The 16335-nt window shown below is 37.6% G+C and overlaps 1 protein-coding gene across 1 annotated transcript in view; it reads right to left on the minus strand.

Moving 5' to 3' along the window:
* ARMC2 (armadillo repeat containing 2) overlaps positions 1–16095 on the minus strand; it is a 71427-nt gene extending 55332 nt beyond the window's left edge. The window contains 5 exon segments of the mRNA XM_085306896.1: positions 5663–5870; positions 7171–7333; positions 8789–8861; positions 11863–12084; positions 15989–16095. Coding sequence (XP_085163022.1) covers positions 5663–5870; positions 7171–7333; positions 8789–8861; positions 11863–12080 — 662 coding nt within the window. The 5' untranslated portion in view covers positions 12081–12084; positions 15989–16095.
* Between the last annotated feature and the right edge of the window lie 240 nt (positions 16096–16335).

Here is a 16335-nt window from a genome sequence, read left to right on the forward strand (position 1 = left end):
AAAAAAAAAAAAACACCTACCTAAAATCCGTTCTTTTACAGGCACACAGACCACAGGAAGACCTCCAAAGAAAAATGCAACAGGCAGCTGTGGTCTTGAAAATTTCTGACCTGTTCTGAAACAGTTTTTCATTTTCATTTTTTCTCTCCCATTATCCCCTAACCCTATGTAAAAAACAGACTCTCTCAAGAGGATAGGTATCACTTTCTTTGGAAAAACACAATAGAAAGCCCTACCTTTGAAAGCTGTCCATCATTTAATTACTTCCTTCTTAAATAGTCATCTTAACAGCTACTGCGGCAGGGGCAGAAATAGAGAGAGAAATACTTCAATAGGAGTAGACTAGTTTCCTGCAGCCATGTGTTAATAAGAAGCTGAGAAGCTGTGAATACAAATAATAAGATAAGACAAATCTTGAAAACTGGAGAATCTGAAACAATATCAGCTAAATTAAACAACAACCTAATATTCGAACCATGCTATTAGTTTCAAAAATTTAGCCAGAGCAAATTAGAATGAGTATTCCTTTCAGGAAGGAATCTCTTTAGTAGGAATCCTTTTCTTTAAGGAGACAAGGAATGAGTCTTGGGCACAGATACAAAACTAGCATTTCCTCATTGAAGCATCTGTATTTCTAAGCAGCCCAGGAATGATGTTCATTCCTCCAATATTGAAAAACTGGAGGAGGAGAAGAAAAAATACACACACACACACCTTTTCTGATAAAGAGCAACAGTTTCCCCGGTGAGAAAGTCTGCCATCACTGCTGACATTTCTGTTGAAATAAATGAATGCAGAAACCATTTTTAAAGTTTCATTTCTATAGCAATCACAATAGGTGGCAAGGCACAATAGCTGGATGAAGATGTAAACAAAACTAGGCTTCCTTGTGATTGTCAGAAATTGCTCCTTACTTTCATGAGAAAATGTCAATGAATTCAATATGCTTCAATTAATGTACCTATTTCATTACAGCTAGTTGGTTAATTGAAAAACAGAATAGCAAGTCAAATGACAAAACTCTTCCCCAAGAAGGTCCAATTTTTTGGCATCTTTATAAAACAGCAGAGATTTCATTAGTGAAAAGAATTTATTCATTCTTTTCATCAGTCCTTTGGAAAATAAAAGAGGATTTGAGATGGAAAGCAAGTAAGCTTCTAGCTTGAATAAAATACTTCCCTCCTGTTTTCTTTTAAATAAATGTAATAGCATTAATGGCAGGAATCTGTCATGCTATTTTGGTATGCTCTACAGTTTCATCATGAATAGAAAAACAGCTTTATTAGACAGAATTCTTTTGGTACATATGTAGGATCAGTGGGGAAAGGGAGCACGGAGTCTCATACACCTTCTCTTGTAAGAAGTATAGTATCTGTACAATCCTCTTGCTTAGTTCCTGAAAGGCTTTAAAAATCATTGGGATATTGAATTGAGGCTTACATAACTGCTTCACATGGAGAATGACAGGTCTCTGGATAATAAAAGTATTCACATTCTTGTAGGTCCTCATGCTATTATTCCTGAGCACAATGTACTTTAAATAGAAGAGAGATCTCTAATTCCGTACAGTATGCATGCTTCAASTATGCATGCCACAGTAATTTTCATGCTTGGATCGCAGCGGCTTCTTAGTACACGCAAACATGTTCTACAGAGGAAAGAATGCCAAAACTCTGCTACTGCAATGATCCCTCTTTTAAATACAACTCCTATCAAGATTAAACTTGAGGAAACATTTTGGAGGACAGGTTTGTAATACATTTCAACTGCCTTGTGAATCAGAGGAGGAGTGACACGTCTCAACTCAGAAAATGTGTCTGGCTCACATAGCATCAGATGTGAAGTGATGTCCTTACACATTTAAGTCTTAGTAATGAGTTAGAGCTGTTTGAGAGTAGTTGAGATTATCTGATAGAATGACTCTAGGTAACAACATGAATTGGGCTGATATGGATTGGAAAAGTGCTTGAAGTACCACATCCTTTACTAAAGGGAAAGCATTTTGTACTGTTTTTATGCCCATTGCAGGTATGTCTGGTATTCTAAAGAAGTGCTGTTAAGTGATCCTTGGCATAAGAATCTGCATAGGCAGATCTCTTGGACAACACTGGCAAAAATAATCTCAATAGCAAGCACACAGGCAGCATGTACAATCCACAGAAGGTGGTAAAGATGTCATTTACAAGCAGATCTTGCATTCAGCATAGAAAGAGGCACAGATTTCCTGTTACATGTCTGTTTTGGAGAAAATTAGTTTGAACAAGAATGAAAACATTCTCCTGTATTAAGTTTTATAATTTGAGATCTAATTGAAGATAAGTGCTGATAAGGCTCAACTACTTCTACTATTTTTTTCTAGTTCACCAAGCTACCCGCATTAACTGTCCACCACTTAATAGTTAGAACCATTGCACCTGAACTATTATTTTGAAAGACAGAAAATTAAATAACAAGTCATAAAGAATTAAGGAGGCATGGTTTACAATAAATAAATAAATAAATAAAGAGAACCTTGACTCTCCACCTGGGTATACTGGTATTTGCAAAATACAAAATTGAAGGTATGTAATTTTCCCCTTTTGACTTTCTTTCTAACACTCCTTCTAACATTCTGAAAGAAATTGAACTTGACAGATCAGAATCTAAAAAAGCATGAACCACAGGATGGCTCTGAAATAGATGTTACAATCCACATACAAATATTAGTTTAAAAACCTCTAGAATTTCAGCATTTTTAAAAAAATACTTTTAAAACTGATTTTTATAAAGCATTCTAACCCCATACAACTAGTTAAAGATGAGCAACTTTGTACAGTGCTGAGAACTGCATTTTCTCCATTTGGTATCGAGATATTTCTTATACTAAAACAAATAAATTATCTCTCCCTATTTTAAGCTGTTTGGGGTGTATCTTCTCGTCTGTATATTGATTATCAGTTTGGACTGTGCTTACAGCAATTCACAATACAGGCAACAGTATAATTGTTATCAGAAAGACTATCTTCAATTTAGAATGATATTCTTTAAAACACAGTTAATATATAACGTGTTTGTATTGCAATGAAAAAAAAATCAAAACTATCAGTTAGTAAAGTTTGATGAGCTCAAGAAAAATCAAGTCCCTTTGGATCTGGTCCCTTTGGTACAGAAAATTCTTGGAAAAGAAAGAACAGTTCAAATTGTTTAATAAACAGAGGAGATTCTAACCAAGGCACAACTTCATGGACTGCTTCTACAGAACGCAAACGAACCAGCTATGAGAACATTCAAACTGTTAAGAAGATTCACAAGGTCTGGAAATTCATACAATTTACAAGAGATTACATGCTCTATAACCAAACAAGAAAAATGTCTGTTTACAGAAACACTTTCTTTCAGCATTTGACATGACAGTCTCAGCATGATTTAGTGAAATTGATATTCCTGTCAGTTCCTTTGCTGCTATTAACAATGAGACCTTTAAGAATATCAATTTTGATGAGCAGCTGTAGGATTTCAATCAAATTGCCTGGAAATTTATTTTTTTTATGTATCAGACCAAAATCATATCTATAAATTTTATGTATATATTATAACTTGTTACATATTATGTTTCTTTATTTCACTCTGACACAGACTAAAGCTAAATATAATAGAAAATTTCCAACAAACTTAAAGACATCATCATTTACTCATGTTTAGGCCAGAAGTAAGGTTGTATACTAAAGCATACTATATGACAGATGTAAGGAAGAATGAAACAGAAACAGTTCAAAAAAAAGGTAAGAAGCAAGCCTAAAAACAAAACAAAAATACCTTGAACCGATAACTTTTTAAATACAGTATCAGTCTGATGTCCTCATATTGCAGTGAGAGATTTTTTTGGCTCWTTTCTTATTTCCAAGCATATATAAGAGAAGTCAGTCTCTAATTAAATTATTCAGGTAAATCGGGATGTTCTGTGGTTCAAGCTATCAGAAAACTCAGTGACTATGGTATACAACACCATATGAATGGGTAATTATGAAAAGCAACAGTACGAACCCCAAACCAACAAYTGTGGAACTAGCAACCTTATAAAGGATAAGCAAATAATTTTGAATAGACAACAAGGACATAATGAAATAATATTAGCTACTTAAGCACACCTGCAAGTTTAAAATTACCACTCAGAGGGTGGGTCATTCTTTCCAATTAGCAAAAGTAGCAAAGACCTTTCAATGTTAAGGCTCACTTGGACACCCTCAACTAATTTTCAGTTTTAGCTGCTATACTCAATTGCTTCACACCACAGCTTTACTATTAAAAAAAGTCAGATTGCAGTAATTTATGCAGAATGATAATCCATACAATTTTTAGCCAAAATCTTTTGCATTATCTATTGTAATGGGAGAAAGTGATTTTGCACTGAAGCATCCTCCTTGGCCTTTTACTTTCATTCACCTATGCTTTTTTCCTTCTGTGTATTTTTCTCTTTTTCCCCTCTCTCCATACTCATGAAACTTTTACTTTGTCCCCATATGTCTCTAGTATTTCAGATTCAGTCTTTTTTAAGCCTGGTTTCAATTTCATGCAGAAAGAAGAGAGCTATGATACTTCTATATATCAGTTATTGTAAGTGCATAAATGGACAACATTCTCCAAATTATTCAGTACTATCATCAAGTGAGTAATGAAAGACTTTTCATCTTATAACACTAAGGAAAATGCTTCTTTGATTATTAAATAGTATTATAATATCCAAGGAAATAATTTCTTCCTAAGCATAAAAGCATGCTAGAAAACAGGTATCTGCTGGCTGACATTTTCGTTTAAAAATGACCAGCTTCTGAAGAGATATGTTTTGAAAATAAAGTGTTATTATACATTCTTTGCTGTAGAGGTTGTCAGATATGTCAACATTATTTGCATCGAAGAGATGTTTGCCCAACTACTGATGCAGCAACTTTTATCCAACTGAACAAGGCCACTGAGTACTTCTCCCTGTGCAAGGGTTCAGACCTGAACCAGACCAAAGGAGGGANAAAAAAAAACAACCTACACTCACTTAACTGAATTACAGAAACTATATAATAATCTAGGAGCAGTAAGACGACTGTAGGCATGTAAGTCTGTCACAGCTGTTTGGTCACTTAAAACACACACAAAAAAACCCAACCAAACTTCTGCCTCTATTGTCAAGGAGTTCATAAAGAAATTAAGCTTTGTTTTTGCATTTGAGCACATATTAGATCTGCTTTTGTCAGTAGGAGCACAGACAATTACCCCCTTCCCCCCCCCCAGCAACAGAAATGAAAATACTGTTTTACTCATCTGTGGAACTAAGTTAAGAATGTTTAGTTCAACAGGCTTCAACTGTAAAGACAAATACAGTGTTTTTAAATTTCAGTATTTTATATACAATTACTAGAAGACTTAGTCTGAAAAGGTTAATGATCAAATTGTCTCATATCAAAGAAAACCCTACCTATATTTTTTTGGACAAATCAGAGTGGAATATTCCTGAGAATTGAAGTGTTAAGCTTTTATTGCCTAGTGATCTAATCCTAAATTTGTTTTAATGCATTAATACTGCTGCCTTCAAATTCCATCAATTCTAAACATGTTGATACTTGCACAAATAAACAACAGGGAAAAAGTTTGTGCATAAGCTACCCATTTACCACACTGGAGCAATACTGACCTTTCACCTCTCAGTTGAAATAAAAGTTTTCCTGCTGTCCCTTTCAGGATGTCTTCCCTCTCTGATTTGCCGATATGCTCATTATAAATTAATCGACTTTTTCCATTGTTAATTTGTGTATGCGCCCTTTGTTCTGCTAAGCAGTTTTCATTACTTCTGCAAGGATTATTCATCATAGTTGGCTCTTCAGAATCTAGCTTTCCTTCATCTGAAATAGCCAAAGAATACATTTTGTGGAAGTGTTCTTACAAAATACACAAAAAAAATTCAAAATAAACTACTTATTTTTCAATTTAAAAAGCAAGAAAGCTTAAGACTATTTTAGAGCAAAGTGTTCTGCTTTGCATAGGGATCTTTATGGACACCATTCCATGAGTTTTTTTTTTTTTTTTTTTTTTTGCACGGTTGACTTTTCACCTATCATTTTGATTTTATTTCCTTTTTACAGATATACAGATTGGATCTTGCAAAAGAGATTATTTTTCAGAAATGGAATAAAGGAACTGAAGCATAAGGTAGCTGTCAATCTTGTAGCTCAGTATGCACATCTATGAAAAGCATCTGCACTAAAATCTCATATAAATATTTGCATGACAATGGGAGGGACAACAGACTGCCAAACAAAGTCTGTCTGTAAAACAAAGGCTATAACTACATTAAGTTCTCACTTTGTCAAACTAGTAACATCAACGTTATTAAGGTAATGGATTAGACTATATACAGTAGGACATGATATGAATATACACTTACTGAAGACCTATACAATGATGTGGCTAAATCTAGTACATTTGGTGTAAAACCAATTATCTTATTTTGCAATAAAGTAAAAAGTGAAATATTCAGTGTATCATCTAAAGTATCAATCCCAAGTAATGAAAGAACTGCTGTTATTACAAAATGAGTCTTTGTTAAAGATGGAGTTCCAGTCTGTTTTATAATGAGCCAGTTTGCAGGAACCAAGACATCAAGTCATTTTCCATATGTAAGAAAATTACTTCCAAATCCCACGTTTCAGTGACTTTTATTAAAATTCCACTAATGAATCTCTTAAGAGTACACTGAACAAATACAATGTAGTTGGAGGCCTGTCAAGGCCCATCACTCCTCCCTACTCTTCCTTTTATACTCAAAATCCATCAAAGAATCTCCTTAGATGATGCCATCTCATTATCTCTTTAAACATTTCAGCATTTAATGCTAATTTTGCCCATAGAAAGAAGAAGAATGCCTTAGAAATCCATAGGAAAAAATTTCAAAGAAATGCATTAAGTAGCCTAGGACCCTCCAGCCCATTTTCAGAAGTTAAAGTCAGAATCACTTTTGGAAATCACATTTTCAAACCTCTTTAAGCCATGTAAAAAAAAAAAGCTTACTCTGAAAGGACATGGAAGTCTATATTACATGAATATAATGACATCTGTAATTACTATTAAAAAAAACCCATTAATATAAAACCCCCTCATGCAGTTACTTTTCTAGGAAATAACTTGTATCAAAAACATTCTTACTTTGATCAGGAGGAAACATTTTAGCAGGAAGGAAATTTTCCCGAGAAGTTCTTCGAAATAAGGCTGCTCGAGCACTGCTGACTCTTCTCACCTCCTCAGGATCCACAGAAGGTTTTGGAAGGGAAATAAAAGAATCTTTTGCAGAAGTGAGTACTTTTGGCTTCTGTCACAAAGACAAAATAAAGAAATTCAGAATAGTATATATAAGCATTACCAGCAGCAGCAGTTTAATAATCATAAGTTTGTCCATTAATAAAACACATTGAAGTTTAACACAACCATGCCACTGAACAAGCTAGATCATCTATACCAACATCACCACAGAAGGTTATTTAAAAGCAAGCATCAGGGGCGTAAAAACAAGAACTAACCTGAAAAGAGCAACTGAAATTCAGAATGATTTATTTCCCTCATGCATACCCATTTAGCATCATCTATAGTATGCTTATTTATAGCAATAATACTGTGCCAGAGACATACACTAACAATTCTAGAGGCAGATCTATTCTGTATGATTTAAGTTTTTGATCATGGCAGTAGTATTTTCAAAACTCTTCAAGCATGTTCATATCCTATGTACCATATCCTACTGAGATGAATCATGCACATTCAGAAATACAGAAGCTCTAGTTTTATTTACATCAGTTTCTCACACCATATAGAATACAACCAACACCCTGTACCCCTTGTACAGGGCACTGCTGTTCTTGTGACTTACATGAATGCATCACCCTCTAAGATCTAGGTTCTCTACTAATTTCCTTACAATAAAAGTGTCTATTAAAAAAAAAAAAAAAAAAAAAGTCTTCAGTCTGATCTTCAGATTTCTCCCTGGCATTAACCAAAGATAGCCATGAGACAAGATCCATTCCCCTTAGACTTACATTGACCTACTTGCCTCTATTGGCTGAAGTAGAAGTTTTTACACTGGTCTTAACAGTAGATAAGCTTTTTCTAGTTTGCTTCCACTATCATACATAAGCTAATTTAAAAAAATAAAAAATCTAACATCAGAATGTAAATATATTTAATATAGACATAAGCATTGCCAGATTTTTCATTCATATAAATATATTACTTTATCAAGATTACTAAACTATAACATTTCTTGGATTTTTTTCCCCCTAATTTCCTTGAAGAGCACTGGTCTGGAGTAAAGAAACTGTACATACAGCAAACAGATGTTAACGGTTCTGGAGAACAGAGCACACTAGAACATTAAATAAATGACCATGCCTTAATCTTACATTTAATAAGATTAAATGTAAAAATGTGTACCCTATAGTACACATATACTTACAAAATTAAAATAATTCAAAATGTTAGTAATCTTGCGCAATATGGCTGAATCTAGTTTCCTCAGATTCTTACTAGCGTCATTAAATATTATTGCACTGCATCATAATTTTAACAGCTTAATGATTTTTGGTTTTGGAAAAATATTTGACAAAATTGACTTTGTAAGTCTGACTAACATTATAACAGCATTCCATTTCTCCTTAATCTATTTCATCCCAACCTATTTCTACAGCATCCTTTCATAACACTATGATGCGCCACATAAATTCACATACTTTATACGTTAACATTGCATAGTGTTATTTTAGAGAGTACTCACATGATCCAGTGGGCTAAGACGAATACCAGAAACTGGTCTTGATTCAGTCAAATCAAAACTGGAAGCATGAAGACTAAAAAAGAAATTAAACATAATGGGCCAAGCAGATCCCCCTCTTAAAAAAAAGAAAGAAAGAAAGAAAGAAAATTGCATACTTCCTCCCTCTGCCAGTGAAAATGGAGAAAACAAAGAGGAAAGGAAGAGTGACAGTGCATCACATTTACATCACCACTCTTCTTTCCACAAAATTTAACTTTGATATCTCACAAGGCAGCAGTGTCAAGAGAGAAGAATCATGAAACCACCTGCACATCTGCCCTGATAAAGCTTTTCATACATGTCTACACAATTCTCTACTACAAGCCTAAATCCATTTGCACACCCAAGCATGTTTACCACCCAAGCTATCTGACACAAGCTTCAGAACACTGCAGGGGAGAAAGCTCCCGTTTGTGCACATACAAGATTGCTCCTTCCCATAGCACGCACAGAACAAGCATGGACGTGGTTACGCACATTCAGCCAGAGCCTGCTATAAAGTATCACTTGCTATCTCATTACCTGATCACCAACAGTCAAGACATTCTCAGACTCCTTCTRTTTATAAGGGCAAAACACAGTATGCAATAAGGATTGTAACTTCAGGCACTCTGCAAATTTTATCTGCCATGAAAACAGCACAGCCACCAACTTACTCTTTGGCCATTCAAACATGTTTTGGCATCCTTCCTGGCATAGCTGACACTTAACATTATAAATACAGTTCACATCTTCTCCCTACAGTCATTATAGAATTAATATATAAGGAGAGCTAAAAAATGATGGAGGGAACTCATACATTAAAAAATAAGCAACAGGAGATAATATCAAAGATCACAAACAAAATCCTAAAAACAATCTTTTATTTTTGTTTTTCCCCCTTCTATCACAAGAGAGATCTATTGTGCTCTGTGCATCATACTAGGTTATCCCCCCCACAAAAAGATGAGAAATAATTTTGAATTAATATAAATTCTGGTTAAAATAAGCATTCTTAAGGTCAGGAGCTACAATTTTATATTAAAAAAACCAAGAAGGCTCTAGGAAACACACACACACACACACACCCTAGCATATGAGTTATCAGTAGCAAAAGAAAGACTAAGGAAAATATAGGCTTTCTGCCGAATGGGGTGGATGCCTTGGTGACAAGAGAAGGCAGAGTTACCAAATGCCTTCTTTGCTTCAGTCTTTACTGCTCAGGCCAGCCTTCAGGAATCCCAGAGCCTGGAGGCAATGGAGAAAGTAAGATTTTCCCATAGTCGAGGAAGATTGGGTTAGAGATCTTTTAGGCAAACCCGACACTCATGAATCCATGGGCCTTGATGGGAAGCACTCATGAGTGCAGAGAGAGCTGGTGGCTTTTGTTGCTAAGCCACTCTCCATCATCTTTGAAAGGTCCTGGAGAACTGGAGAGGTGCCTGAGGACTGGAAGAAAGTCAATGTCACTCCAGTCCTCAAGAAGGGCAAGAAGGAGGACCCAGRMAACTATAGGCCCATCAGCCTCACCTCCATCCCTGGAAGGGTGAAGAAACAGACTTCCAAGAAGTCATCTCCAGGCATAWGGAGGAAAAGAAGGTGATCAGGAGTAGCCAGCATGGAGTCACCAAGGGGAAATCCTGCTTAACCAATCTGATAGCCTTCCAGGATGGAAWGACTGGCTGGGTAGATGAGGGGAGAGCAGTGGACGTTGTGTACCTTGACTTCAGCAAGGCTTTTGACACTGTCTCCCATAACATCCTCCTAGGCAAGCTCAGGAAGTGCAGGCTAAATGGACAGTGAGGTGGCTCGAGAACTGGCTGAAAGCAGAGCTCAGAGGGTTGTGATCAGTGGCACGGAGTCTAACTGGCAGGCCTTGTACCTAGTAGTGTCCCCTAGAGTTTAGTACTAGATCTAGCCTTGTTCAACTTACTCATCAACGACCTGGATGAAGGCACAGAGTGCCTCCTCGGTGAGTTTGCTGAGGATACCAAGCAGGGAGGAGTGGCTGATATACCTGAGGGCTGTGCTGCCATTCAGAGAGACCTGGACAGGCTGGAGAGCTGGATGGAGAGGAACCTCATGAGGTTCAACAAGGGCAAGTGCAGAGTCCTGCACTTAGGGAGGAATAACCCCATGCACCAGTACAGATTGGGAGCCGACCTGTTGGAGAGCAGCTCTGCAGAGAAGGACCTGGGAGTTCTGGTGAACAACAAATTAACCATGAGCGAGCAATATGCCCTTGTGGCCAAAAAGGCCAGCGATATCCTGGGGCACAAAAGGAAAAGTGTCACCAGCAGGTTGAGGGAGGTGATCATCGTTCTCTACACAGCCCTGGTGAGGCCACATGTGCAGTACTGTGTCCAATTCTGGGCTCCTCAGCAYTAGAGAGACATGGAACTACCAGAGAGTCCAGCGTAGGGCTACTAAGATGATTAGAGGACTAGAGCATCTGCCCTATGAGGAAAGGCTACAAGAGCTGGGCCTGTTTAGCCTGGAGAAGAGAAGACTCAGAGGGGAGGAATACAAGGAAGAACTTCTTTACTGTGAGTGTGACAGAGCACTGGCACAGCGCTCCAGAGAGGTTGTGGAGTCTCCTTCTCTGGAGATATTCAAAACCCTCCTGGATGTGACCCTGCCTGAGCAGGGGTGGGGTGGACTTGATCTCCAGAGGTCCTTTCCAACCTCAACCATTCTGTGATGTTGTATGAACAGTTCATGCAAATGGAGAAATAAATAAATAAATAAATCTCAGAACACACAATCTTTCAGCTTCTAGGAAAGAGATAAAGATTATTTTAAGAAAAAGGTGGGCTACGGACTTTTCTGCTTATCTCAACATACGAAAACCATTATAACGGTTGCCTCTGGTAGTTCTAATCCAGAAGAACTTCCTGGACACGGAAATGTAGATTAATACCAATAGTAGGCACCATTAGAAGGCAGCAAAGGGTGCAATTATGTAGATATTAACACAGGAAGAACTACCACAAAAAAATTACAGAAACAAATCYCTTGCTGCTAAAGGGTATTTGAAAAACTTAAAGACACAGTACCTAAAAACTGAAGGGGGTCTATTTTCAAGAGTTCGTGAGGATCCAGATCCAAAAAGTTTCCTCTGATCCTCTGTAGGTGTAAACGGTCTCCGAGTTCTTAGTGTTCGAAGAACATTTCTTGCTTCATTTATAATCTCAGAACTAGTCTTCGGCTTCGGCATGGAAAGCCTGTAGAATGGTTCTGGCTTTTCCAAACTTTTATTCTTTGAAGCTTGCATTCCTCTGCAAACATATGCACAGGAAGACACAGTACAATTTATGTAGAAGGCACAGAGTACAATACTAATTTTTTAATTACAGAACTAATAATGCATCAGTGTTTATGCTACGACAATGTAGTTACAAAGGGATATTATAACAACATCCAGGTAGTTAATAGTGGGAAATAAGCATTCACTGACACTGTGTTGCTATTTCCCAGTTACATGAGAAAGTATTTGGAAAGAATACAAAGCATCTGACATGAAAGTCCTTTAGTTTTTCAGTGGGACCTAGAAAACATCCTGTTCAATACAAAAGTACTTTTATGGCCAAGTGCTCTACTCCCTGATACTGCATAAGAAGTTGTTTGTTAACACTTGAGTACTTCTATCATAATCAAAACAGAAATTCAGTAAAATGCTGTAAAGAGATACTTTCCTTCCAATAAACTTCAGAAATATCCAATATATGGTATTGATTTTACCAAATGCAGCTTCCTAATAAGTCGAGACATACTTTTTAGCAGTAATTGGTAAGAAGATGCAAAGAAGAAGCAGTAAGTTCTTTTCTCTGCAAGGAACCCTCCTCAAGGCAGACAGACAACACTAACACGAGATAAATCATCAACCCAAACTTTCAGTCAGTGTTCTGTCCTCCTGCATCTTGTGGCATATGCATTGAGCAGTGAAAGACTTGTTTTATAAATCTGCCAAGACCCATCCTAAAAAAGAAATCAAAACAACATTCTGGTATAGTGCTCTGCAGACACCATCATTTCATTTCACAGCAAACTCTTCACACGCCTTGTACCAACCAAAGTTTGAAAAGCAGAAGGAGGAATTTATCTAAGCAGAAAAATACATGTTTTTGCACTGTCTCTGACTGAGGCTGGCATGTGGTAACTTCTATTCTCTCACACAATTAATGACAATGAGCTAACATTAGATCAGACACTGCCACTTCAGCTATTTCTGAACTCTGAGGTAAAATTGCACACACACAAAAATAAATCTCACACCACTCCTCCAGTTTTAGTTCACTTCTTCCTGTTTTGCAATTTGAAACTTTATCTGCTTTTTCTGTACTTTCTTTCAGAGCCCCTACACACTAGCATGGTTTCTACAATCCAATCTCGTCAGCTGTACTTCACAAGGTAAAACTGGATGCTAAGGAACTCCATACCAATCTCATCTACTACAACATGCAGAAATAAGAATGGATCAGGAGCCTGTCGGTGTTTTTAATACCTCCAATTAACACTATCACATTACTTTTCTTCATTATAACAGAATTTGGCTCCATATGCTCCCTGCTCTTCCCTCTGTTAAAATGTGATTCAAAAGAGTTAACAACTACATTGCAGAAGTCTGTTTGGAGCAACTACATTTCCCACTGAATAGGAGGGGAGGATTATCATTCCTCATTCTCCCAAATACTTAGAGCTCAGACTTTGATCTTTAAGTGGAAGGTCTTTTGTGTAGACCACACATGCAACATACTGATTTAGCATACATGGAAACAATAGCCATGAATTAATATGAAAACATAATCAATAGGATGCTACAAATAAGAAATTGAAGCTAATTCATATTTCTTTTCTGATCCATATATTTCCAGCCACCTGGCTAGATTTCAATATAAATCTTTTCAAGCATTCTAATATCTTACATTTAATCTCTGAAGGTCATTTTCTTTAATTCTTAAAATATCTGTGCTCCGCTATTGAATGTCTGTTTTGTGAGATTTAAGTATTTATTCTTATAAACTAAGAGGCAACTTGAGATCTGTTTCTGTGAAGCAGTACAACCTCTATCAGCTTTTATTACATTTTTGTCAAATCTACTTTCAATTGCAAATTGTCTATTCTAACAGTACATTTATTGGCTAGTTAAAATTGAGACTAAACTTTTTAAAAAAAACTAAAAATTTCTGTTGAAGTCTTCACTTCTTACCGATTTCTTTTTAGTTGTCAAAGAAACTTTTCTGCTAAAAGTTTAATAAGTAAATCTTGTTTTAATCTCCCTTGCAACCCATGAAAAACTAATTATTAATGCTGCAAAGAACTGCAACTTATTTTGAATGTTTGACTAGTTTCCCACACAGCAGCTCACTCCTGCCTTGCTACATTAGCGGAGAGAAGGGAGCAAGGTTTTTCCCCAGCCTCTTGCCACTGCTAGAGAAGAGAGTGCAGCCGGTCGCATAGCCCCTGCTTTCAAGCCCTGAGCTGAGAGCTCCGAGGAAGAAAGCAGAAACAGCCAGAAACCGACACCGGGGGGCAGCACTGAGCACAGCTCAAGACTATTACCACTAATCCTAACACAGTATTAATATTTAATAATAATGCCATAATCGAGAGTTGTATCAGTCATTGATATTCCTTAATTATGAGTCATAAAATGTAGCAGAGCACAGAGAAGCAAGTAATCAGTGTCATAAAAATGAAGATATATATGATAAGAAAACTTACTTTTTTGCAAGCAAATAAGCACAAGAAATAACACATCCAAATGAGTTTGTCTGCTGTACTATCACAGTACCACTACTGCTTTTTCTGTCTTTCTTCATAGACAGAGAAAGATTTATATTCTCCATTTTAAATGTTTCAGCAACAGGTATTGTAAGCATCAAGCAATTGCTCTGCTGCAGCAGCACACATCAAATTTCATCTGCTCTCCAGCCTTCTGCATCTCAGTTGATCTGAGCAAGTACCCTGAACTATATTAGATGACTCCTCCTCCTAGAAAACTACTACCTAGACCCATGCATGGAGGAAAACCCTTCCATTCACCAGCAGCTTTCCTGACTTTAATGAACAGAAGGTACCCAAATCATTGGATTGCAATGTCAGAGAGCAATTTAAACAGAAGTGCAACAAAAATGCAACAAATAGAAAGCTGAAGCACAGGATGAAGGAGTAATACAAGAGCATGGAAGGGGAATGAGTGCACTGGCTACCTGGTGCAGTGTGATCTTACTCTTGTTATTCACTCTTTTTGCAAGACCATATTTCTGCCTGCTCACACACTTATTTCTATACAAACTCTTTTCACAAACTTTATTTAAAAGTATCTTAGTTAAAAATAAGAAATTATTCTAGTATTCACCCCAAGTTAATTAACACATGAGAAGCACAGCTGATTCCATCAGATACAGCAGCACACTGATTCCACTATCCTACCTCAGATCTCAAAAGCAGTATCATCTGATTGCACTAGTGTGCAGAGTGGGCATACTTGCTCACTGAGCTACCACAGCAATCACTAAACACAGGGTTTCCTAGGACAGAGGCATTGGTTGTGACTGGAGTACCCATTCAGGGCAGGGAGGGGAACATACCTAAGTCATTGTAGCAAGGAAATAAATTTCAGCCAGACATTAGTTTAACATGAACAAAAAGACCAAAAACTGTTCAAAGCCCACTAAGTCTTCTTTAATAAAAGCTAGGATACTACAGCAGGTTTTACCATATAACTCAAAGAGCAACAAACACCAGCTGTTTCACTAGACTAGTGAGGAGAAACCTTGTGCTTAAGCTATAAAATCTCTGCTCATTGACAGYTGAATCCTTATTCTGCTAGTCCCAGTAAATCTCTGAAGTGGTTAATACCCAAACATAGATTTTAACAGCTATGATAAAACAGAATTAATAATGGATACCATTAGACAATTTAAACAATAATTCCAAAACCACCCTAGAGCATACCAGTCATAATTGAGACAAATTCAGATTTGTAAAGTTTTGCAGCACAAGACTCTTCACCAATAAAGAAAATAGGAAAAAAAAAGAAAAGAAAAAAAAAAAGAAAAGAAGAAATGGAGCCTGCAGTTCACCAGGGAGCCGGGTTTTCAGGGCGGCCGGCAGACACCACATCCAAGATGGATCCCCCGAAAGAAGCAGTAACTGTGGAGTGGGGGGGGAACTCACCCGAGCGCTGCAGGGCAACCAACCCAAACTCGGCAAAATCAGATAGTTTCCCGGCCACACCGAGCTGCCGGGAACCAAAACAGCGGCGCAGCGCCCCGCCCCCAGCCAGCTCCTAACGGCCGGCGGCGGCGGTTAAAACCCACCGCGGGGAAGGGGGGGGAAAGCCGCGGCGGCCCCGGCGCCTGCTGTTCCCATAGCAACTGTACACACCATGGCCGCCCGGCGGGAAGCGGCGGCCCGGCAGAGCCACGCGGGACCCTGGCTCCCTTGCGGCGAGGGAGAGCCGGTCCCTGCTGCTGCTGCTGCCACCGCCGCCCCCCGGGCGCCGCCGCCGGTGCCGTTACCCC

This window comes from Rhea americana, unplaced genomic scaffold, assembly GCF_003343005.1.
Source record: "Rhea americana isolate MKP2758 unplaced genomic scaffold, rheAme1 scaffold_25, whole genome shotgun sequence".
NCBI classification, from domain to species: Eukaryota; Metazoa; Chordata; class Aves; order Rheiformes; family Rheidae; genus Rhea; species Rhea americana.